The sequence below is a fragment of the Acanthochromis polyacanthus genome, chromosome 2 (assembly GCF_021347895.1).
Source record: "Acanthochromis polyacanthus isolate Apoly-LR-REF ecotype Palm Island chromosome 2, KAUST_Apoly_ChrSc, whole genome shotgun sequence".
Classification (NCBI taxonomy): domain Eukaryota; kingdom Metazoa; phylum Chordata; class Actinopteri; family Pomacentridae; genus Acanthochromis; species Acanthochromis polyacanthus.
This window is the reverse complement of record NC_067114.1, coordinates 42833784-42860105: the sequence shown is the minus strand read 5'-3', so window position 1 is coordinate 42860105 and position 26322 is coordinate 42833784. Positions and strand designations below refer to the sequence as shown.

Below are 26322 nucleotides of genomic sequence, written 5' to 3'. Positions count from 1 at the left end.
GACTCCGGCGGACCTCTGCCAGCGTTGCACAGTAGGCCGAGTCAATCCACCCTGTGCTGCACACAGAGAAGCTCTCCGACTTGAAGCACTGTGGACTGAGCTGCTTGGCCGCCAGCACCGCTTCTACTTTCCAACACTGTTTCCTCTTTCATTATCTCCGTCTGAGCAGCAGAAAAAAGGGTTTCACTGATATTTTAACCCTGCCAGTCTGTCTGTTGTTTGTCAGCAGGCAAGATGCTGCTTTGTAACCTTTATCTTAAAGGATAGTTCCACTTTCTTACAGCTGGGAGTTCATTTTGGCATGGTTGTTTTGATGATCAGGGTAAATCAGAGTTGAATCCAGAAGCTGGTCCGTGAGCTCTGTATCTGATATTTTAAATAGCCTTTGTTTTTGCCTAACCTGGGGGTTGTAGAAAACTTCCATAGCTGTTAGTGTTTCTTGCTGCAAATTAATTCATTGAGCCGACATTGTGATAGAAGATTCAAGTAGTAATAAAATGATTCTCTGGGGTGGTTTTGCTGTGAACACTGCTGCTTTGCTCTACACTCGCGCAGATGCATAAATTCACACCAGGAAGTCGCCCAGCAGAATAACAGTCTTATCTGCAGGCTACTGACTGGTTCACCGGAGCAGCTGGGGGTCAAGGGCACTTCAGAAGTTGAAATGAGGGAAAGACAACTGCTTCCTTCTCGCTTTTCCCAACTTCAATTTATCCCACTAGCTGGGAAACGCAACTTTTGCCCTTTAGGTAGAAAACAAATCTCTTGATCTGTGTTTCAGCTGATGAAATTGTGACGGTGATTCAGCCCTAAAAGAACTTTTTTATTACTCTGTATGTGTTGGCTGTGTGATGGCAGAAGATTTTCTTACCAATGCATTGAGTCAGGGTAGCTTTTTTCCCCTGTTTTCAACATTTCAATCTAAGTTACGCTAATCGGCTGCAGCTTTAAATTTAATGCACATACATTGGAGCAGTATTGATCTTATCATCCAAATCAAGAACAAATTAAGTGTAATTCAAAAAGAACAACACTTAGGTTGCCAAAAACCTCATATTGTTTTCAGTGTATCATTGAAATATGTCTTAAATGTAAAATCCAGCTGAATGGAACATCTTAAAAATACACAACTGATGATAATTCTGTTTATAGGTGCATTGACAGTCTTTTCACCTTCAATGTATAATACATGACGCCTCATTTACTTGCCATAAATGATCAAATGACAGTTTGGGCACCTTCTGCAATGGATAAAAATTAGTTCTTTAATCTTCTTAACCCCAGGCAGTTTCTGTCCATTTTGTTGCTAATGTCACGTTTTTACTCATTTTCACTGCAATCTAAACTCCTGCACCTCTATGGAAACCCCACAACCATCGATAGAAGTAAAAGGGAACTCAAAAATGTTTTTTGAGCACTATAACAAAGTTATAATTCCATTAAAAAAGGTTAAATTTCTGTATTTTTTTTTTTTTTTACAAAAGTAGGAAAAAACTGGAATCGACATGTGCAACAGTTTTATTTGACTAAATTTGGTTACTGCAGAGGTTTCATTTTTTGTAACTTTTTCAATGATTTTGTTGAAACATCATGATTTTGTGCTTAGATTTGCTGAAATTTTCCAACTGAGCAGCACCTCACAGATACAGTAAGTACTACAAGGACTGTCGGTGAGTTGAAAACCTGCCGATTCTTTCTGTTTTTATAGTTTCTGCCTCTGAAAAAAATGCAGTTTTGGCAATTTTTCAAAGAAAAAATTTGCCCTTCAAAACTGCCAGTGAGCTTTGGAGGATTAAAAGACACTCTAGAAAACTTTCTCTACAGGACAGATTGATTGAGTGCGGGCTTTTTACTTCCCTTCTTTTTTTTTAAATGCAAGAACACCCTGGCTGCTGATGGGAATGTCTAAGTTGATGTTATTTTTGGGAGGACAAACAACAAACTTGTAGGAAGGACACTGTTTACAGAGGGCTATTGGCAAAGACAGGCAGTTTCCTGCCTTTTAGCTTGTACTTGTCTTTATCTACCTTCCTCGCTGTCTGTCTTGTATTTCCTCCACTAACCCTCCGTCTGCAACGTACAGAACAAAGGAGGAACAGATGCTGTAGCTCATTCGTTCCCTGTCATTACATCCTTGTTTTAACACGGCAGAAGCAGAGTTCCCACAGAGAACCTGATTGATTCACACAAGTACAAACACAGCCAATTACTCTTTAATGCCACTGAGTGAGAACCAATTCAGCCGGCGGCACTCGCCACGGCCACAAAAGACTGACGCACACTGCTGCTCCCATCATCGAAGGACAAATGAGGATTATCTAAACTGCTTCCAATCAATAAGTTACTTTGTGTTGCATTCATATTAACTCACATCATCACTGCACTCAAAGCACTGATAGCACGGGCTTGATGCTGAAGTGGTGTGCGATACAGGACAAGGGAAACCTGCTCGATGCATTATAGGTGTGAAGCTTCCCGTTTCTCTGGCTGCTGGAGTTGTTATGCGTGACCAGACTCAGCGGGGGAAAGTAGGCAGAAACTGTCAGTTGTGGTGGATTAGCCGTAGTGTAAGGGCAGCTGCTGTAACTCAGGGTGGAGACACATCATGTTTCCCCGAGCTTATCTAAAAAAAAACGCAGCACACACACAAACAGACATGCATTCACCCAAAGCTCCATCTCCACTGTGGAGGCTCCGCAGGCGGCCGCTGCCCTTGATTGGTTCATTTCCAGCTTCTGAGGATGTGATTCCCGCAGGTTCACACTCCCAGTGATCTTCCTTTCTGCGCCTGTTTGTAGTTGCAACCTCCCACTAGCGTACATCTCTCAGGCTGCCCGTCTGTTTGCCTGCGCCACCCAGAAGCCAAATGCTCGGCTCATGTCAGCTCATCTGCAAACACGCGATAACAGCACCTCCATCGGCTTCAGCAACACGGAGAAACAAGATGAGTGAAATCCTCCGCAAATGGCTTCCTAAATCCATCTTTCCGGGTGGGGTGTGGACACAACTTTATCACATTTGAACATCTCAGTCAACAGGTTTGAGGAGGACACACAATGTTGGGAAACAGTTTCTGAGAATGCAACCAAAAGCCTGGAGGATGGAGTGAAAGGACAACCAAAACAATGACATTTAAAAGGTCAACTTTTCCACAAATACAATAAAGACACCCACGCCAGAGTAAGGCAGTTTGTTTTACATGCTGGGTTCTTAGATTTCTGCCTCCACGCTAACGTAGCAGAGGTGAAAAGGATTCAATACTGAACTGTGGTGCTAAAAGCAGCGAAAAAAAGAATGCTGTAACTAACTGTGAACAAATTCACAATCAGTCTATTTAACTGAGGACATGATCTTGAAAAAAAGAGACACTATTTTAACTCATCTTTTCAAAGCATTTAACTATTCCAAACAAAAGTCTTCCACCTCCTTTACACTTGCAATTTTTTAAATGTTGAAAGTGTGAACAAAGTGAAAAGTGCTGATAAAACAGATTTTTAGGAAGAGAAAATCTAATCAAGCATCGTGGGCACGAGGTGTTCAAGGTCTTTTCCAGCTATTGTAGATCTGATAAGAAATATGCCTGACAAGTCATTTGCTTCTTGCATCTAAAACAGTAACCGTGTGAACCCCAAAACCCAACGACAGGCTTAAAAGACTGGTTATATTTACAGATATCATCTAAATTACATCATTTCCTGACAGTCCTTGAACTAATCATGTGTGACAAGGCAAAATAAACAAATAAAGAAATTAACAAATGACATCTTTTGTAGTATCTGGACTCTGTAGGAATTGTTGAGGAGGTATTAAACCACTGATTTTCATTGATTTTATGAAGGCATTCGACTCAATTGACTGAAACAAAATGTTGAAAATTCTACTGGCATATGGAATCGCTCTTCCTATTGTTGAAGCAATAAAAGCTATGAATGTCAACACTTGTGCGGTAGTCAAGACTCCTGAGGGCAACACAAATCTCTTCTTCATAGACACCTGAGTACTTCAAGGAGACCCCCTGGCACCTTTCCTCTTCATCATTTGATTAGACTATGCACTGAGGAATGTAATCTTGCCCTCTGATGGCCCGGTCATCAAAGTAGAAGATATCTTGAAGAAGTCCTCTCAGAATTTGCATTCACAGATGACATCACCCTCTTGGAAAACTCCTATATCTTGGAGGCTACACCAGAACCGCCATATTTAAGGTGTGAGTGGAATCCATCTTATTCTATGGATCTGACTCCTGGTCACTAATGAATACACTCTCAAAGCAAACTGATGGGACGTATACTAGAATAATATGGGTGATACAAAACACCTCCCAGAAAATGCATGCCACCAACAAGTCACTATAGCTCACATCCACGCTCATCAACCATCATTAGGCAACGTAGAATAGCCCTGGCTGGACATGTGGTGAGGCACAACAAAGCAGCTGGTCGAGTACTGTTATGGAAACCTGATACACCCAGAAGGGCTGGCAAACCTAGCAAAATGTTAAGGAAGGTGCTCGAAGAAGGCACATTTTTTGAATATTGACTGCAATGCTGGACAGAGGGAGCTGGATGAAGAACTTTATTCATGTTACCTATTCCGTCAGATACAACTGACTGTCTGATTGTCTGGATTCTGTATAACAAAATAAATAAATTTAAAAATTTGGAAGCTCTCAGAGGCAACCGTGAAGCCATTAATGAAACAGCAAGGATCAACAAGCATGTAACCAAAAAATACAACTAGTAAACTATTTATATGTAGATCCCCTTTTTTTCAGTGTTGATAACATTCCATTTTTTTTCAGTTTTTGTAAAATAAATAATCAAAGATATTCGATATTTTTATGGCTCTATAACTTTTTCATACTGCACAGATGACAATTTTGAGTTTTCTCTCCTTCTAGCCATGGTTGTTCTATTTCCATAGAGGTGCAGGACTTTATATTGCAGTGAAATATTAAACCTATATGGGGTAGAAATGTGAGAGAGAGGAGAGGGGGAAAAAAAGGAAGGGGGGCTTTATGGACACTATTCAAATGCGTATATCTTCTCAGAAGCTGACAAGCTGAGACATCAAAACATGAGTAAATCATTGTACACTGAGAGGCCTCATTCTTCTTCATATTTACCACATGATGAATGCAACAACATGCTGAGGTTTGTCATCTAAATTGTATATTTTAAGGTGGATCTTATCTATATCATGATTTTGAACAAATAAAAGCAACACTCAAAGCATATGTTTGCAATTTGTTCAACTGGATTACAAGCAGTTGCCATTGCGGGAAATCTAAACAGATTTTACATAAAACACTGCATGGACATCACAGTTATTGGTAGCTTAAATTTACTGAATGCATCTTTTAATTCAACATAAGTCATCTGTACAGTGTAATTGTATCAGTGCAGTCCCATTAACATTAAAATGTCTTTTCAAAATGCTGCGGCTGCACAAGCTGACTAAACATTTTTCAGCATTTGGTCACCTCTTCATGAACATATTGATTTAGTTTAACAATGATTTGAATTGCAATGATTTTATATTTCTCTGTAAACTTCCTTAGACACTTTGAAAAACGTACTGCCACTTCGCAGCACCCAGAACCTGTCAGAATGTGGCAAACACATCAGCCGAGATGGTTCAAGCAGCTCCAGCGGTGGTGACTGTGACGCTATTAGCACCAAAGTCACAGTATATTATCAGTAAGTGGTGAACGCCAGGCGGAGGGAGATAGAGTAAAGAAGAGAGGAAGAGCTGAAATCTGCTGTGGTGTCAGCAGAGATTGACTGGAGATGGAGGAGGGGGGACACACATCATAAAACGCCTACCTAGAGCCTGTTAGCTAAAGGGACACATCAGAGTCAGCCCCTGAACTCTGGGAGTTGGGCTGCTGTGGAGCCAAATGAAAGCGAGCTGAACAAACAGAAATAGTCCTGTTAGGTTTGATGTGTCGGCCTCACACTGGGCTCTAATCTTATTACCCACAGCAGCAAAAACTGTGGTCTGTTGGCCAAATAAAACTGCACAAGAATGCAGCTTTAGCCGATGATTGACAGCAAGGCGAAATCGCAGCGCACAGTTGATCAAATGCGTTTTATAATTAGCCCCAATTAAACTTCACACAGCCGGTGAGGCGGTGAAATGAATCCACCTTTATGTGTAAAACAAGGGCGAGAATGTGTTTGAGTTGCACATAAGTGCTACTGAAGAGTAACAGGACACAACAGAAGCTAATGCTGGCATTAATGCGGGCGGAGTGACCCATGAGGGTTCTTAACAGCAAGAGAATTCTCCACAACAACCTCCTGAGACCATTTCTATGGAAATAAGATTCAACTCTGCATATGCTGAAATACTTGACTCGAATCAAGCATCTCACTAACTGCTCTGACTTTTCCCTAATGTGCTCACCCATAAACATTTCCAAGGAGGCGCCGTGGCGATGGTGTCTTTAATTTCAAACATGAAAGAGGAGGGAAGTGCACAGAAGGGGCACTTGAGAGGCTGTAAAAAAGAGCGTCCTGCAGAGTGGAAGATCATTTGGGTGTATTGAGGGGAAAAAAAGGTCTATATAAAGCTGGGAACATATGCAATGAAAGACAGATATTCACCATCTAGGTGCACTTTGGTTCGACATTAGACACATGCTGGGATGTCACCCACCGCACAAGAAGATGTACGGAGCCGCCTCCGGGGTAACAACAGACCATCGGGGAGGACGGTCCCTCCAGCACCGAGCTGGGAAATGGGGAATCATGTTGTTTATCCTCGGCTGATGCAACAATTCTTCACATCAGTGGCTTTTTCTTTTTTGCGGAGATTTACTGGGAGTGGATTCAACCCAAACGTGTGTCAACAATATGGGACAATTTTTTAGGCTGCGATTAGCAAGCCGTCAGCAAAACAACAGCAGCAGCGCTAAAGTCTGAGTCCTCGGGAGCTGAGAGAGGATACAGTGGATCTGCTGGGACTCCAAGAATATCACTGACAGCAAGAGCCAACGAGGATAATAAGCCTATGATAAGCCCATTAGCACAAAAACAAGTACAGTATGTTTAATTGAGCACCATCAAGTGACGTGACGCACTGAGCGAACACAAAACATAAGATACAGTCAGTAGTTTTAATCATTTGTATTTAGTGATTAGTGCTCATTGGATTTGTCTGACTTTACTGATAACAGAGCCGATCTCAGCTTTACCCTAACAGATTTATATCGGATAGATAGAGTCAGCGTCACACAGGAAGTGGAAAGTCTCAGTGATATTGTACATGAAAAAATACCATTGCCTTAGACCATTGCCTACACCGCTAATTAACAAACACTTTTAACCACTAATCTTACAACAGATGTGGAAAAAAATAACTACAACTTCACTCGGCAGATAAAAATAAAAATTTCACTTGCCTACAGTCGTCAAACTAACACCTGCCACACATTTACGCTATTACTATTAGTTCTAAGACTTGCCTTGTCCATCATAGACACCCTGCTGCTAAAGTACACTACCTTAACGTATAGCATTAATATTCAGAAACGCTGGAGGTAACCATGCCGACAGCACCATTATTTTTTAATGGTGAGAAAAGCCTTGAAATGTAAAGGATGACTGAAATGCAGTTTATATGTGTTTTAAGTGGTTTAAATGGCCTTAGCAGAGGAAGAGCTGCTCCAGATTACCTCCGTGTTGTTTCTGATTTATTAATTTTCATGTCCGGATTCCTTGTTGTGTATTTTCTCCTTATGTCACTACAAGGTGTTCCCTCTGAATCATGCATGACTGACTGCAGAGTCCATCAGTTTCCTGAATACACAACATTAAAACCACCAGGAAGGGAAGTTAATAACTTTGATGTCTCATTACAGCGGCACCTGTCAAGAGGTGTGAAATATGATATAGCAAGTTAACAGTCAGTTCTTGAAGTTGATGAGGTGGAAACAGGGAGAAAAGGATAAGATTCAGGAGTGACTTGAAGAAGAGGCAAAATTTGATAAACAGATGATCACCAGAAGTATAGTAAAAGACGGTAGCCTGGTCTGATAAATCTCATTTTCTCCTACATCCTGTGGACAGCTGAGTGTATGTGTGTTGTTTATCTGGGGAAGAGATAGCAGGAGGATGCACTGTGGGGAGAAAGGAAGCCAGCAGAGGCAGTGTGATGCTCTGGGCGATGTTCTGCTGGAAACCTTGGTTTCTGCATTCATGTGGATGTTACTTTGACACATGCCACCTACCTAAACACTGCTGCTGTACACCCCTTCACGGCAGCAGTATTCCCTAAAGGCTGTGGCCTGTTGCAGCAGCATGATGCTCCCTGCCACACTGCAAAAATTGCTAGAAAGGGTTTGAAGAACTTGAAAAGCTCCACGCTGTCACTTGGCCTCCAAATGCATTCAGACCCGATGTGCACTGTGGACATTTTCTACATTTAGAAGACTGTGCTGTATGTGTATTTCCTACTCATGGAAGACTCTGTACAATATCAATATGTTTCTACATGTAGAATAACACTGCACAGTATTGCTTTTATCTGTTGCATTGAGGAGTATAAACAATCTGAAGAATCTGTACATAGTCAACAGCATCTGTGCATATTTGTTCATTTTTCTTACTCATGTCTATATACTTTTGTTCTGATGCAACACTTTCCCTCATGTGGCATCAATAAAGGATTATTTTATCTTATGCAAATGCCCAAGACCTCAATCCAAATGAGTGTCTGTGGGATATCTGATCCATGGAGGCTCCACTTCTTAAAGAATCTGAAGGATCTGCTGCTAACATTGTGGTGCCTGATGTTTAGTCCATCAGAGCTGTTTTGCTGTATTAACAGAGATCCATACAATATGAAGCAGGGGATTTTAATGTTGTGACTAACTATGCATCTCCAACACTATCTGCTCTGCAAAAACAAACTTTAACCTATAAAATTCTGTTTATCTTTAACTCTACTGGGGGGTTTTACTCAGTGCCTACAGACTGAACCTTCTCACATCAGCACATCTTCAACATAAATCTTCTTCTGTAGGTTGTATAAAATCTGCATTTTGCCAAATTACCTCTCAGACTCTTCGAGAAAAGTCTAGTTCAGAGGAGGAATTCTGGCACGTTTTGTCTTTTCTTTCTCAGATATGTTTGAAATTCCATCTTGAATTCTGCCTTTTTGAACGTGGACTCTGGTTTGTTCTTATTTCATTTAACCATCAAAATTATACACATCACGCATTTGAAATAGACACAGTTCTGACCAAATAAGGAGCCCTATGAGAAGCTACAGAAACAGATATCGGACATAATATAAGTTGTATATACTGTGTACTTAATAATATATTCATGGTACTCAGAGTTTCCTGATGGATATGAAAGAAAGTAATGGAGGAAAAGCTAGATATAATTGGGATATGAGCTGTTCAGGCTCTTATTCATATAGTCTATGCTCTTATTCTATGATATATCTGACAAGAAATATGCCTAAAAGGTGATTTGATTCTTGCATCTAAACAAACTGTAGGTTTGAAAGGGTTGTTATCTTTATAAACACTGGCTAAATTACACAAATTTCTGATAGTCTTTGAACTAATCATGAGTGACAAGGATTTCTGTCCAGAAAATTATCCAAATCCAAGCTTAAAATGGACATATTTAATCAAAACCCATCTTATTCTACATGTCTCTCTTTTTTAAATGACCAAAATAAGTATTTTCTAGGAGCCAGATTCTGAAATAAACAAAAAATTCTGCGCTCCTCCTCGTCCAATCTGGCTGGCCTGCAGATTGTGTTTCCACGTTAAGTAGCATAATATTTTAAATAATATTTTACTTTTTATTTTATAGTACTGAAACCCCTAGCAGCGCTTGGAAAAATGTTGTATATGTTGGTTGCATGTATTTCAGATAACTGTGGTGACATTTGGAGTTCACCTGCAGGTGAACTGAAATGTTTCCCATCATGCTTCATGTGTAACAGAAGCAAACCCTGGACTTGCTGAGGGCTGCAGCTACTGCATGTTCTCCCTCCAGAATTAGAAAACACTTCCCAAGCCAGCGAGAGGAGGAGTAGCTCTCTTAACATCAAGTACAGAGAGCGACGCCTTCAACTTGCTCACATCTCAAATCAAATGTCAGCCCATATGCAGGGATGCATCTGTAATGGAGTAAATAAACACACGAGGCCTCGGTGGGCAGGCCAGTGAGGAGCGGACCATCATTAGTGTGTGTCTCTGTTTGTATATTTTTTACATGTGTGCTGCTTATTCTGCATATGCAGGCACATTCCTGCTTTTCTTAAGACTGAGGCGACCGTTGTTGAATATTAACACATTCACCACATTTATTCACTGGGCACAGAAACCAAGTCTTCTTCATACATGCTGCAGCAGACTGACACAATATGCAGCAGCTCCATTGACTTCTTTTCCCAGAGAAAACATGTTTAATCAAAGAGAACCCCCCTCCCTTCCTCTTGGGGTCATAAATCAATCAGACAGACATAAAAGACATCACACACATACGGGTGGAATTAACTCAACGTACTCTTTTCAGTCAGCTGTCTGTCTTTTCATGTGGAACAGAAGAGTCAAATTCCAATTAATAACCATATAAAAAAGAATTTCTTATGATTTCAGATCTTTCATAACAATGACACTTTTAGTATTTGTTTCAAGTCAAAGTTATCCGTTGCATTGCTGTTTGTCTGTTGGTGGTTAAAGTGGAACTGCTCTTTTAGCCTAACTTTCTATTGTGCAAATTTGCCAACTGTAAACAACTTAACTTAATGCACCAAAGCTGGATTCCAGTGAAGCTTGCAGCGAACTCATTAACCCTATGGGCTATTTTCAGGGTAATTTCACTACCTTTACTTTTAAGCTTTTATTCTTGTCATTATAAGGGTTAGCCATTCCTGTTGTATCTTCTTTTGTTGAGAGCAGTCACGGCTATTGAAATCTGAAATCATTTCATCTGATACGTGCATATTTTTCATATTAGCCTGTACATGACCCAGACTAAACTTTACTGAAACAATCAGTATAATTGAAGAGGTCCTGCTGTCTATTATACATTCATATGGTCTGTATGATATATTCAACAAAGAAGTGTGAGTGAAAATGGGGGAAATGTTAGTAAAGACATTACTATTCTCATCAGTGGCGGTTGGTGGTGAAATTTGTTGGGTGGGCTAACAAATGTATAATACCGATTACATGGTTAAAACAGCTGCAAAAGCAACATCACCTATGATACACACAGTTACATCAATTACAGGTACACTATACTTATTTAGTGCTCTACATCAACACTCTCACTCACTCACTCACTCTCTCTCTCTCACACACACACCACTACAAAACGTGTTCCAACTGCAACGACTGCCCACAGATATCCTGCTGCAACTGTCTTATTACAACTGTTTGGCGACATGTAGTGCAAAACACGCCTTCAGTACAACAGATGACCTCAGCAAAAACAAGGTGTCACAGTCCTTTAACAGGTCAACATGGGCCTACCTTATTTGAAAAGAAGCTCACATCGACGGCCGATGTGATCCCAGTCTCTTAACTTCCAGCTTTTCCTCCAAAGACATTGAGGAAAATGTACATGAAAGCAAAACATCCACCTCGTTCATGCTAACGCCCGCCATAGCTTAACCTTTTCTCGCTGCGTCAAAGGCCTGTGGGCTGACCGAAGTTAGCCCAAATGATCAGTAAATCACGGAGGCGGGACATGACACCTGTCAATCACTTACAAGAATGAAATGAATGAAAGCGGACTGTATCTGCTGGGGCTGTAAAAAATAAGCCCATTTAGAGATATTCTATGTTTTTCTTTTGACTGATTGGTGCTGTTGCTACCTTTGTTTTCACCAAAACTTAAAACAATCGTTGCAAGTTATTTAAAAAATAATTTTGTCATCTTTTTTGTGTTGGCCTGGGAGGGCTTAGCCCCGTTAGCCCATTTATACCAGCCGTCCCTGATTCTCACACTATTAATACTTCAGTGTGTGTGTAAGACTAATTGCATGCTCTGACTCTGCTCATACATGATGTTAACTTGTACATTGCTCAGCTACTGTATTTTGCAATGAGGAGTTCACGCTGCAGAGCTGCAGGTTGTTGTTCATCAACACTTCACTGCACAGACAAGCTACTTGCATTGTTGCAAAGGCCAAGCTGTGCTGTTTCATTAATATGTGCCATGCATCACTGCAAAAAACATTTTGAGAGCAATTCAACCGAGAGCAAGGGATGTGAATTCGGATGCAAAGTGTGCTTGTCGTTTCGTAGGGTTAACCTCAAAGAGCGACCTTACACACGTTTGCTTTATCCAGAAAGCATCTGAAAATGTGTTCCCAAAAGTCAAAATCTTATGATTACAAATAGTGATAAGTGTTGTGTCATAAATATGTCCTTAGAAATACCAAAAAAATGAAATAAGAACTGAAAACTAAAAACTCTACTGTTTGCAAAGCACATTGGATTTGACATTTTGCAAACCTGTGATTAGTGCTTTTATTTGTGTAGTTTATTTGGGGTTTATTCATCTAGTTTTAGTTTTAGTGAGTGTGTCTGCACATGTTCTAATTGTCGGTCTTCCCTTGCTCTCTTATTTTCAAAAAGTTGTCAAAGCATTTGGAAAAATAGGGAATTAAAATCAAGCATTATTAGTCAAAAGTTTGAAAAACTAGGCATTCATCTAAGAAAAAAGATATTTGTTAACACGTTACAAGTTAATTTTGTGTTTGAATAGAAGGAAAAAGACCAATGAAAACGTAGGTATGCAGTTTAGGTGCTTCCATCTGAACTCATTCAAAGTTTTAGCTCTCTGGAACCAGTATTCTCACTAAACAATAATCATTTTTAAGAGGGAGAGAGAATAATTAGGGTACCACAAGGCGAGCAAACGCAAAGTAGGAGTTTTAAACTGGGCTCAGTTTAAATCCTCTGGCCTTTTTTCAAACAGCTCTCTGATTACAAGTAAATAATCTCAGTCATTCAGCTGCGCGTTAAAACATTTATGAGGATAAAATGGTCACATTTAATGATGGCTCAGAGCCACAGCAAGACACAATCTCCTGTTTTTCAAGTACAAGAGGAGAAATTAATTTGCTACCATTAGGATATCGATGATGTCTCATCAGACTGCTGGGTTTTGTTTATAACTCAAATAAAACAGCAAAAAAATCTGTGATTGCTCCAGTCTGCTGTGTCAGATATGTTATCCTAAGCCAATTTAAGTTGGAGGTGAGAGTGAAGCCATGTCAAATATCTCCATACTGTACAGCAGGATCCTGCTAATCCAGTTACAAAAGAAGTTTGAGCTGCCTGAAGGGTGCAACCCCCAAACATGGATAATGCCGCCGTGGCCAATGCAAGCCGTGGCGCCGCCATTTACATAGTCGATCTAACAATCAGTGTTTTCCAGCCCTCACTCAGATGGTGCGGGACTGTCGTGGATTGGAGTGGAGCTCTGGGTAAACCTCTTTACCATGCAGATCAAACAGAGGCAGACAGACTGGAGGGCTTGTGGCTACCCAGCTCTCAGCATGTTTAGTGGATTCAGTCTGCTGTGGCTCTGACCCAAAGACAACTGCACTGAGCATTGAGCAAATCCTTCAATCCACAGATTGACGCTCCCAAGCCTCTTAATCAAATAAGGCCATTAGCTCCATCACAAGTAATCTGGGCCTCCAGCACCCACAGACCAGAGCTCTCACTCAGCCAAAAATCCACACACTGGAAGCACCCCGATGATGGACTTTATCTGGGAGGCTGGCAAAACCCTGAAACTGAGCAAAATGAGGTCTAAAATTTGTATTTTACGTTTTCCAGGAAAAGCGCAACATGCAGAGAATGCAGATGAGGTGGCAACTGGGCAAATGCTCTTTACAGATCTGGGTTAAGGGGAGCGTTTTTACCCTGCAAGTCAGGTTTAAAGTTGGATTTGAGCAAACAATTTAAGCACAGGGAAAAAGTTTGAAATTATTCTGAAAGGACCATGCGTACATCAACCCACTGAATACAAATTAAGTCGAGTCTTTGAAAAGTTTCTATACAGCTTTCTCAGCTTGCAGGCAGTCCGTTGCTTTTACTTCATTCCACGACGCTATAGTACAAAAGCCAACTTGCAGAAACTTTAAACTCGCTATAAATAGGTAATCCAGCACTGCAGCAGTGTAGCACAACACTCACTCTGTCTCATTTGTTTGTCAGCGTCACGTGTTCTGCACATGCAACATAAACTGTGTAGAAAACAAGACTTTCTGTAGTCTTTGGTCAAAAGTGATCCATATTCACTGTATAAGATGACCCCAGTGAACTGAAGATGTCAAACGGTAAACGGCAGCTTAAATTCAAGAACTGATCACACCGACTGCATTGTAAGCTCACAAATGCATCATTAAATGAAGCCTATGGCCTGCTGAGAAATAGATATTTGACTTAACCCTCTGAATGCCAAGCAGTCTCTGGGTGCCTTCTGATCCTGACATGTTTTTACTCACTGCACCATTTATGGTAACATGATAATTACAGCCAGGAAAAAGAGGACTAAAAAAGTTAACTTTAGTTTAGTAGTATAAGTTATAATGCTATAAATCATAAAAAAGACTATTTAATTTATTGTTTTACATAAACTGAAACAAACTTGTACATTTTTTGTACACGGTTGTTTCCAATTTCAGGAAGGAAAAAAACATGCACTACCATTCAAAAGTTTGGGGTCACCCAGACAATTTCATGTTTTCCATGAAAATTCACACTTTCATTCATGTGCCAACATAACTGCACAAGGGTTTTCTAATCATCAGTTAGCCTTTCAACAGCATTAGCTAGCACAATGTAGCATTAGAACACAGGAGTGATGGTTGCTGGAAATGTTCCTCTGTACCCCTATGGAGATATTCCATTAAAAATCAGCCGTTTCCGTGGTAAATTTTATCAGTAACAATGTGTTTCTGATAAAAATGCTTTTCTTTCAAAAATAAGAACATTTCTAATTGACCTCAAACATTTGAACGGTAGTGTAGATGCACAAGACAGTGAAACATGCTAGACATGTTTGTTTTGTTTCCATGTAAAGCACAGCTGGCAGTTCAGTCAAAACGTAGCTGAATTTTTGAGATGTGTAAAATCCCTTCACATTTTACACTGTTTAGTTCAGACAGTGATTCATATTTGCAGAATTCCTCAACAAAACATGTCAAATAAAGTGATTTTGATGAAACAGCATGCTTATATGCTCAGAAAGGGTTAAGATTACCAAGTTAGAGATGAGTAGTTCAAGGTCTGTTGGAAAGTTGAAATTCTGAAATTTTGTTTATTTACTACAGTTCTAATAAATGCTGTAATCTTGTTGCTTTTTTTTTTTTTTAAACATGCCTTTGGAAATCGCCAGTGGAAATTGGGATTCAGAGGGTTAAAACTCAAAGCTACCGTCTCTAAACATATAAAAGGTCCTTCAATAAAGTGTTCCACGGTGCTCTCATTTTGTTTGAGTTACCGAAACTGAACCTTTTTCTTAATCTGCACAAACTCCACTGACTGCATTTTCAGATAACAGACAAATAACCAATTGCTGTTTCACAGACCTTTGCTAAAAACGCGCAAATTCACATGCATTGTCGAACACCTAACACCGTTATAGAAATCCAGGCCCCTGTTCACAACTATGTATTTTTTAGACAGCGTCTTTTCACGCAATCATCATCACGTCAACCTCACACTTCATTGCAAATCTCAAGTCTTCGCCCTAGAACCTCCATAAACACTTTCCTAAATAAGAACAATGAAATTAAACACTCCCACCCACTGAAAGCCAGCGTGCTTTTAACGTCCCAAGCTGATATACATCATGAGTCACAGTCCTACCTTCACAATAAGTAGAATCCCCGTGGATGGAGGCATAGCCGCTCCTGCATTCACACTCTGCTTTAGTATTCCTGTTTTTACACTCAGAGTTTTCTCCACAAATCAGTCCCTCTGCGCAGAAGTCATAACCTGGAAGACAGAAGCAAAGGACGCCTTAAAATTTGCTCACTCAAGACGCCGAAAGGTTTGCGTCCAGATACACAAACACACGAGATTAAAGCAGACACATACGTGACAAAGCAAAGTTTATGTCTGTCAGGAATACAACAATGTGAATGACAGGAATCTTAATGCGCATTTTTATGACTGCAGTAAATTTGGTGCAGAACAGAAGTTGTCTTCCATTAAAGCATGTTTACAAAAATGCAAATATACAAAAGTCTGTTCATGTAGGAGGAACTCAGAAGATGTCATCTGCCAAGTTATATCGGTGAAAAGTCTCTTGCTTTTTTGCTCATGATTTAAAGGATGCGCGTTTGAACAACTGCTACTTCAACAGATACATGCAGTCAACAAGAGAAGCGAGCACCTTCCAGTGAAATATCACTGAAATGTCAAAGGAATCTAAATAGTACCACCTTGCAGAAATTACATCACTTCTATGTTGATATAAAGGTTGCTACATTAAAGACATTATTAAATATTAAATGGCCACATTCTATGTTGCCGTGTTTTCTGATCATCAGTAATTAATAAACAAATGCTGCATTTCTAAATAAAATGATGCATTTCTGACAATGCCATATGTGGGAATGAACACCCTTGGTACAGTACTGCTCTCTCTGAGTGCCTTTCTTGTTATAGTAATGCAATTAAGATACACAGAAAAAGGAGTGTACTCAGTTTGGTTGCAATGATCACACATTTTCTAACTTGTGTGTCAGTGATCACAGGTGTACTCACTGGAAACAGTGTGCTTGCCAACTTCAAATGAATGTAATTATTAAGAGATCATTGTTCAGCTTTGAATTATTTGGCATTTAAGTGTTACTGTGAGGTGTACTCATGTCTATTATATACATTCTGTTCTTTACAAAGGACATTTCACATCCTGTATTTCTATATTGTTTATTTGTATTTACTGCACATTTTGGCTTATTGATCTGTATTTATGGTGGTGGAAACTGTACTTTTCTGCTGTAACAACTAAGTGTCCCCTGGGGGATTAATAAAGTATTTTTATTTTATTCTATCCTATATACTGCAGGTGCTTAAGAAACAAGAGTTTCGGAGGTACTACTGCAACAGCAAATTCAGCATTTGCTTCTCCAGCTGTGAACATAGCCAGTCAAGCTTCTATTTAAGAAGTGCTACGACTAAATCTCTCCACCACCGCTCCATCGATGTGCCGAGGGAGTTTTTCAAATCAAACCAGAATAAGACACTGCATGTGTAGAGAGAAAAACAGACCGAGAGAAGACTAAGAATTAGCCTGAGACGAGGAGGGTGATAGACAAAGAGATGATTGCTCAGTAGGAATGAGCTGATGGACCCATCATGTCCTGTAATGAGTGACAGACAGGCTGCACATAAAAGCCCTGAGAGGCAGAACGCCGCCTGGGGAGCTATTATTGAAGGGAAAAGCTGCGTCTGCGTTATTCTACCAATCACCTCCTTCTACCATCTCCAGCAGAATGGTGAGTACAAGTTAAAAGCTGGTTATGGAAGGACCTGACACAGTGCAGTTCTAATGCGGCCACGTTGTGTTCGCTGGATTTTCATCTCCACTATAAACACACACAAGGCGGCTCCTCGCTGTGGAATTCTTTGTTTTCTATTTCAGTAAAATAGTGGGGTATGAACACTCGGTGACAATTGTGTAATTACCAATTTAACGGAGCCGGCGTGACTCTGAGGACTTAACAGCAAGGCACAAATAAATTTTCAGAGTGGCGGTAAAGTACTGAGATACACAGTGGAAAAAAGGCCTGGAGATGATTTGGAAATAATGACCGGCTCTGAGTTTTAGCCACTGTGGGTGACAGAGAGAAAGAAACAGGGTTGAAGGGAAGAGGTGCTGAGACTCTAATCTTTAATTGCTACTTCTTACTGTATAAACCCTCCTCTCGCCTTTCCTCCTCTCTCTGCTCTGTTTTCCTTTAAACCTCTCCTGGCCTCCTCTATCTAATACAAGACATCTTCCTCTTTTCTCTTCTTTGCTCGTCTCAACATATCATTTTTCATATCTTCCTCTCATCTTACACACTCCACTTTCAATTTCCCATCTTTCTGATTTCTTTTCCTTTCCTGTCTTTGCACCTGCACAGGTGTAAGAATTTCTAGTTTCTCCAATTCCTCATTGTCCCTCTTCTTTTCCCGCTTCTGCCCTTTATGCATTTTCCTTGCCTTCTCTTTTGCATACTTGTCATTTCCTCTGCTGTGTGTACGGTGAACCTCAGCCCAATGCCACCTGTCTTGCCTCAAACGTGAGCACAATTTCCATCACTCATAACCTTCCCCAGGTTTCTTTCATTACGGCTGTACAGCTGACAGCCTCCTACAGTTTGTGTATTCAATGTATTTACTGAATTACTGGTGGCTATTTACCCTGTAGCAGCTCCCTGCCAAAGCAGTGGGGTTCAGGTAAATAGGCATAGCAGGTGCTTTATAGCAGACAGGCAAATCTGCTCTGATAGGTATCCCAGCCAAAAGGCGTGAATACCAGGTGGAAAAAGGGAGAGAAACCAAATTACTGCAGAGGTGCAGCGTGGATCAACACTGGAAAGGCTATGATGTGTTTATTCCAGGGTGTTGACGTGAGCACATCAAAAAGAAAGGCAGATTCGTGCTACCGAGAGCAGAAGGAAGACATACCTCTGCAAACGTTGCAGCATCTGCCGTCTGGTAAGATCTGTTCGCTGACAGTGCAGTTGATCTCTGGACAGGTTTCTGAGACTTTCACCATGAGGCCATTCTAGAAGGACGGGACAAAGAAAAGAAACTAGAAATTTAATGGTTCAGGTCACATACGGAGGGTTGTGCAAACCTTAGATACGTAAGTGGGTGAAAAATGACCCGGAGAGGTCGTTTTCTGGCAATATCTTTGCAAGGAAAAGTTTTTATCACTTCATACTCCAGCTATTCCTCGAAAAACTTGCTTTTGACGTCAATCCATTTCAATTTTTCAGTTACCTTTTATACCTCTAACAAAATTGTGATATTTATGTTACTGCTCCAAGCTCTTAATCACTGATAATATCACACAAGAGGTGATAAAGTGCACAAACTTAGAGGGATGGAGAGCAACAACAGCTGGAGGAAAAGAGTGGAAAAATGTCAACAAAATGAATGTTGACATTCTTCTGTTGCTGTTCTGTGTAATATTCTTCTTTTCAACGATCAAAATGTTCAAAATCTGTTATAACGTGAAAAATAAACATATGTCAAACAAAATATCATCCTTGTGTGGACAAAAATATAATGAAACCAATAATACAAATTACTATTCTTAATCAAATTGAAAAAAAGAAAAATGGTATAAAAACAAATTTATTCCTATACAGGTAATTTTTGATCCACTTATGGAAGAGTGTAGGATCCAATCACTTGTTCATCTAAGGGTTAAGAGAGATTTAATGTCTGTTATGGGGTTTAAACCTCCAACCTTCCTTCCTTCTTGCTTAGCATTAACCAACTCACATCACATCATTTGAGTGGAAACAGAAATGATGACATTCACCAACAAGCAGCATATGAAAAAGCAACCCAGTCCTCCCAAAGTTATGTTCCTACATGCCTAAAGTTATGTTCCTACATGCCTAAATTGCATTTTCAGTTGGAGATGAAGGGAAAAGTATCACAGATACATGTCTAATCAACGCATCTTTTCAGCCAACCAATCATACATAAGATGGGAAATCAGAAAATAGCGAATCAACTTCAAACACGTACTGAGAAGGTTGTATCTAAACCCAAATCATGACGTTTTTCAAAGTAAGTTAGAATGAACAGAACAGATAACTTCATTGTCTGTTCCAAGTAAAAACAGAAATTTGTCTTTTGTCATGGCTGGAAGACAAAATTTCAGTCTGCAAACACCCTCACACATTAAAAACACAGTACAATAAAGAAAAACAAGTCAAACACATAAAACTCTAAACACACAGTGCAGTCTTTTGGTGCTTAACATGTTAAAGAGTCTAACAAAGCATTGTGTTTCCTAAACCTCACTATGCATTAGGTTTTGTACCTAGACTAAGTCTGAGAATGAAGGTTTTATGGGTGAAAATCTGTTCTCTGGTTTATCCCTTTGTTTTCCATTCCCTCCTAATACAAATCTGTTGACTCCCTTTCGAACTGGATGCCTTTCCTCCCACCTCACAAGTGAAAAATTATTTCAAAGCAAAACTTTGCTTCCCTCAGAATGGAACTGTGAATGCGGCTAACTTGAATAGGAAAGTATTTTTTGTCGAGACAGGGTTAAACCAGGTATTTTATTTGTTGATTTGTTGCCAGACAACACTCACATCAGTTGTTTTTTGAATGGTCATATTTGGTAGTAACTGAAATGGTGAAATCAACCAACAAGAAGCATATAAAAACACCAACTGGATGTTCTGCAGTAGATTGTGGAGCTAATAGTGAATGAATAATGAGCTTAGCTTGGATGCGTACTGACCACTGTGGCTATAATTATTATTTATATAAAAGCGTGTCTCTTAAAGTGGGCTCTATGTTTTTCTGAGACAAATCTGTCAATTATTATTTGAAGGTTTGAAATAGCAAGCATCACTGTTTCATAACTCTGACTATAATTCAAATGTTTCATAAGTAATTTCAGCGTTCTGTGACCTCACATAAGGGCTTTTACCTGTAGAGGTCCTTCTCACTACCCTAAACCTTGTCATTTTAACATCTGAAAAGGGGACGATGCTTTTAAAATCTACTGAGCCACGCTGACAGTCAAAAGGATGCTTTCAAATGTTAAAAAAAAACAGGGTATTTTGAGATGCTCCTGACTGAATGAGGCTTCCATGACAACAGAAAGGCAGCGATGTAAAGGCTGTGCACGTTCAAAAGGAGGCCATGAATACAGATAACAGCTGAGGTGCAGCTCCGCACAACCAAAGTAGAGAAACACCGGTAGATAAAACTTGGTGTCGTCTCCCCCTGGGCCTTCAAAATAAATAGCAACACACAGCAGCAGGCTGGCTGCTATATTAGAGTTCTGGTGGTCCTGTAACACCTTCAAGGTCTCCAGCCTCAACCCAAATCCCCAAGAAGTCTTTGTCCTTCAACGTCACACTGCTCTGGAACCACAATAACTGCTTCCTCGTGTCATCTGTTAGTAGAGTTGATTTGCGGGTGTTTTATCAGTCATATTATTACCTGATTAACTAATGGGCATAAATTAATCAGTCTTGCAGTTAATTCAATAAAGCTGAACCTTTGTTTTCCATGCACAGTGGATTAAAAGGGCTACGGTTCATTTTATTAGCAGCATCACAGAGATTCTCGGCCTTTGTTAGGTCATTTTTGACCATCATATGCTACCTGCCCCACAACAAACAGCCGATAGAGAATGAAGAGCAACAAAGCATAGAAGTTTTATCTCAGGAACTGGTGGAGACCTGAGTAGTGTGAGAAGGAGTGCGAATTTTACTGGTTTACTTTAGATTATCTGATGTGATGGACTAATATCTACCAGACGCAGCTGTAGGCAAGAACCGATCACACAGGAGGCTGGAGAGGTTTTCAATTAAGTGGCTTTTTTTTTTTTTTACTGTATTATCTAAGACATTTATTTGGAGATATTCTGAAAGATTAACCCACTGAACTCATTGAAGTCATTTCCGAGCATTTTTTTTTTTCAGCTCCTGTCATATTGTTGCTCTACTGTGGACTCATTTTTCACTGCAACATAAACCAGAAGTCAACAAAAATAAAATAAATAAATAAAATAAATAAATAAGCTATGTCATGAATTACACACGTGGACAAAATTGTTGGTACCCCTCAGTTAAAGAAGGAAAAACCCACAATTCTCACTGAAATCACTTGAAACTTACAAAAGTAACAATAAATAAAAATTTATTGAAAATTAAATAATCAAAAACAGCCATTACTTTTGAATTGTTGATTAACATAATTATTTAAAAAACAAACTAATGAAACAGGCCTGGACAAAAATGATGGTACCTCTATAAAAGATTGAAAACTATTTGACCAGAGTGACATGATTAACTCAGGTGTGTCATTTAATTGACATCACAGGTGTTTCCAAACTCATAATCAGTCAGTCTGCCTATTTAAAGGGAGACAAGTAGTCACCCTGCTGTTTGGTGAAAAGGTGTGTACCACACTGAACATGGACAACAGAAAGCGAAGGAGAGAATTGTCCCAGGACATCCGAAAAAAAATTATAGACAAACATCTTAAAGGTAAAGGCTATAAGACCATCTCTAAACAGCTTGAAGTTCCTGTGACAACAGTGGCTCATATTATTCAGAAGTTCAAGACCCACGGGACAGTAGCCAACCTCCCTGGACGTGGCCGCAAGAGGAAAATTGATGACAAATTGAAGAGACGGATCGTTGGAATTGTATCCAAAGAGCCCAGAGCAACCTCCAAAGAAATTAAAGGTGAACTCCAAGGCAAAGGTACATCAGTGTCAGATCGCACCATTCGTCGTTGTTTGAGCCAAAGTGGACTTCATGGGAGACGACCAAGGAGGACACCACTGCTGAAAAAAACTCATAAAAAAGCCAGACTGGAATTTGCAAAAATGCATGTTGACAAGCCACAAAGCTTCTGGGAGAATGTCCTTTGGACAGATGAGACCAAACTGGAGCTTTTTGGTAAGGCACATCAACTCTATGTTCATAGACTCAAAAACCAAGCATACGAAGAAAAGAACACTGTCCCTACGGTGAAACATGGAGGAGGCTCAGTAATGTTTTGGGGCTGCTTTGCTGCATCTGGCACAGGGTGTCTTGAAAGTGTGCAAGGTACGATGAAATCTGAAGACTATCAAGGCATTCTGGAGAGAAATGTGCTGCCTAGTGTCAGAAAGCTTGGTCTCAGTCGCAGGTCATGGGTCTTCCAACAGGACAACCATCCAAAACACACAGCCAAAAACACCCAAGAATGGCTGAGAGAAAAGCGTTGGACTATTCTAAAGTGGCCTTCTATGAGCCCAGATCTGAATCCCATTCAACATATGTGGAAGGAGCTGAAACATGCCATTTGGAGAAGACACCCATCAAACCTGAGACAACTGGAGCTGTTTGCTCATGAGGAGTGGGCCAAAATACCTGTTGACAGCTGCAGAACGCTCATTGACAAATACAGAAATCGTTTAATTGCAGTGATTGCCTCAAAAGGTTGTGCAACAAAATATTAAGTTATGGGTACCATCATTTTTGTCCAGCCCTATTTCATTAGTTTGTTTTTTTAAATAATTATGTTAATCAACAATTCAAAAGTGATGGCTGATTTTGATTATTTAACCCTTTAAGCTGCAGTCAATTCCAGCCGTTTTCAGTACAAAAAATCGCTAATATTCTATTTTTAAATTAAAAAAATGACGAAAAATACGGGGAATATTGGACGGGCATCGCCAGGTGCATTTCCTTGAAAATGACCGATTCGGGGATTTTATACCGACTTCAGGACATGTTTTGGATAAAATAGTTTACTGGCTTGTGTCATCTGGATGTAAAAGGTTGGATTATGGCCGTTTTTTGTGGAATATTTTTTTCTGTGTGTAATCATGAACCCGGAAATGTGAGTTGCGCTGTGTACGTTGAAGCCGTGTATAGAGAACGGATGGATGAATATTCGTTTTTGCCGGACAAATGTGTTTTTCTCACCCGCTGTGGTAATCGCATCTGAAAGTGGTTTATACCGGCGAATTCATGAGAATCTAAGCTTTCCATCGGCGTATAGTGTTTGTATAATCGTGTTTGCAGCCGTCGGACATTCTTGAAATTCCTATGCAAATTAGTAGGTGTACCGCCGGCGGTACACTGAAGCTTAAGGGGTTAATCTTCAATAAATTTTTATTTATTGTTACTTTTGTGAGTTTCAAGTGATTTCAGTGAGAATTGTGGGTTTTTCCTTCTTTAACTGAGGCGTACCAACAATTTTGTCCACGTGTGTATAAAAGCGAGAAATATTAAGTTATTTTACAAAATCTGAAAAAAAATCAACATATACAGCATTTTCTAAGAGTGGTGGTAAAATGGTTCCACATACTACAGAGACTTACTACTTACATGATCTGCTTCTGTGCAGGTAAAGCCTGACTTCAGCTACAAACTCTCTGAATTTCTGTTTGTCACAGCAGAGTCATTTATAGCATCACAGTTGCAACAAGGAGCACAGAATCTTTTATGTTTTTCGAGAATCTGGTTCGAGCAAACTATTTATTTTTGGTGAATTTTTAAACGTGCCATGTAGAATCAAGTGATTTTCAGGTAACACACGATTTTAAACTTACATTTAGCTCATTTTATCAATAGAACAGTACATCACAATTAGATGAAAAGTTTCAAAAAAAAACAACACTTCCTTCTGTTTTCAGTTTCTGGATCTGATAAATTGCATCATTTTGGCAGTTCTTCTGAAGACAATGTGATTTTCAAAGCCGCCGCAAGGGTTTGGGAATCAGCATATTGGAATTACGAAATGCTTTGTAAAACTGTATTCAGGCACATAAAGTAGCAATGCAACATTTAATGGTCATTTTACAGCACAAAGACTGCAGTTAAACATTTAATGTTCACTTTGGTTTTCTATTGTCTGATCAAACATTACTCCCAGTATCCCTAGAAATGGGGCTCATATTGGGTGATTTCACAGCACACAAGTTATATTCAATACCAAATGCAGGAAGGAGCAAGTAAGGATATAAACTTTAACGCTGCAAGCTGGACTTTGAATGCTTTCTGTCAAGCAGAAAAAACTATATCAAACTATCTTTATTAACCACGTAAACATGCTGCAATAATTAAAAAGAATTTTGAAAATCTGGTTCTAGGACTTGTGGCTTGTTAATAAATGGTGGCAGATAAAATAATGATCACAATTTATAAGTACAGGCTGTAAAAGCAGATATTTATTGGGAAAACTTCCAATTATTGTGGAAAACTTTGAGTCACTGAGCTATTAATGAGGTGACTTGGCTCTGAGTTGAATCCAGCGGCTGCTTCAGTAGTTAATCAAACTGAAAACTGATGGCATGCTTTGGAAAACGATCAAGTTCACAGGATTTGTCGCCTTAAAGATGCAAAAACACGATTATCGACTTTTAAATTGCCACTAATATATATAGCTGTAGATCAGAGTGATTCATTTCACACATCAGTCATAAAGACTTTGGCTTACTGTTACCCTCTTTCTCTTTCATTCTTTCTGTTCTATTTTTTTTTTTTATGTGAAAGGCCAGAAACAAAATCTGGAGATAAAAGACATTAATTAAATCCCAAAAGAGACATTCCTCTGAATATGACATGTCACCCAAAAAGTCAACACACAAGATATATGCCTGAAATTGAGCTGTCAGCATCAAAACAAAACATTTCCCACCCCTTCAAAAAATAATTTGTCCACAAATTGGTCATTGAGAAGCGTTCACATCCAGGATAAAAGATGACTGTAATTGCTTGAAACAAAGCTCACAAACATTATAATGATGTTCCAGGGTCTCCGGGGGCTAATAAAGAGTCCAGGAATCCACTGCGAGGCTCTTTGTAAGCAATTACATGCATGGAACGCTAATTTTCCCCTTAAAATAGTCTCTCTGAAGATAAATCGCTTCTCAGTGAAGAAAGCTCACCTCTGTTCTATGCTGAACTGGAATAATGGCTTCAATTATAATCCACGCAATGATGAAGCTCCAATTCAAATCAGGCCCTTTGTGTTGCTGTGTTCATAAGTTATTCTAATTACCTGGCTATCTCACTATTAGAGCAAAGGAGAAGGGGGAAAAAAAGGCAGATTGAACAGATTGCGGGAGGGTGGGAAAACTAATAAGGCCTGCTGGCTAATTGAATAACACACCAAGCAGTCCACCACACACAACCGCTGCATGCTTATGCCGAAAAGAAGAGCTGCTTGGTAATCTGATTGCAGAAAGGAGGCTAAATGCTGGACAAAAAAAAAACGAACAATGGAAGAAAAAGTATTACCTTGCATTCCCTGCAGCTTCTGGATAAAAAGCGTTGTCCTTCGGAAAACGTCTGCCCCATGTAGGTACATTTTGCTGCGGGAAGGAAAACAGAACATGATAGTTTCTATATCGCTCTATTAAGGATAGTACAGTAACTATAAAACACCAGAAAAGTGAATAATTCCTCAGCTAGCAGCATCTGCAGTACTTTGAACAAAAGTGACATATGCTTCTGAGATTGCCTGCAAGACGGAAAGAAAAAAACAAAGTTTCCAGGCTGAAGTTCCTGCATAGTTAATTCTGTTAGAAACAAAGTTGTTCTTGGCTAGTGTGCATAAGCGGAGAGGAA

At 39.7% G+C, this 26322-nt stretch overlaps 1 protein-coding gene across 3 annotated transcripts in view; it reads right to left on the bottom strand.

Moving 5' to 3' along the window:
* LOC110955612 (protein kinase C-binding protein NELL1) overlaps positions 1-26322 on the bottom strand; it is a 393573-nt gene that overhangs the window by 219864 nt on the left and 147387 nt on the right. For all 3 annotated transcript variants that reach the window (XM_022200669.2, XM_051945028.1, XM_022200668.2), the window contains exons 10-12: positions 25993-26066; positions 18677-18776; positions 15863-15991 (exon numbers count right to left, since the gene is read on the bottom strand). In XM_022200669.2, coding sequence (XP_022056361.1) covers positions 15863-15991; positions 18677-18776; positions 25993-26066 — 303 coding nt within the window. The remainder of the gene's footprint in view (positions 1-15862; positions 15992-18676; positions 18777-25992; positions 26067-26322) is intronic.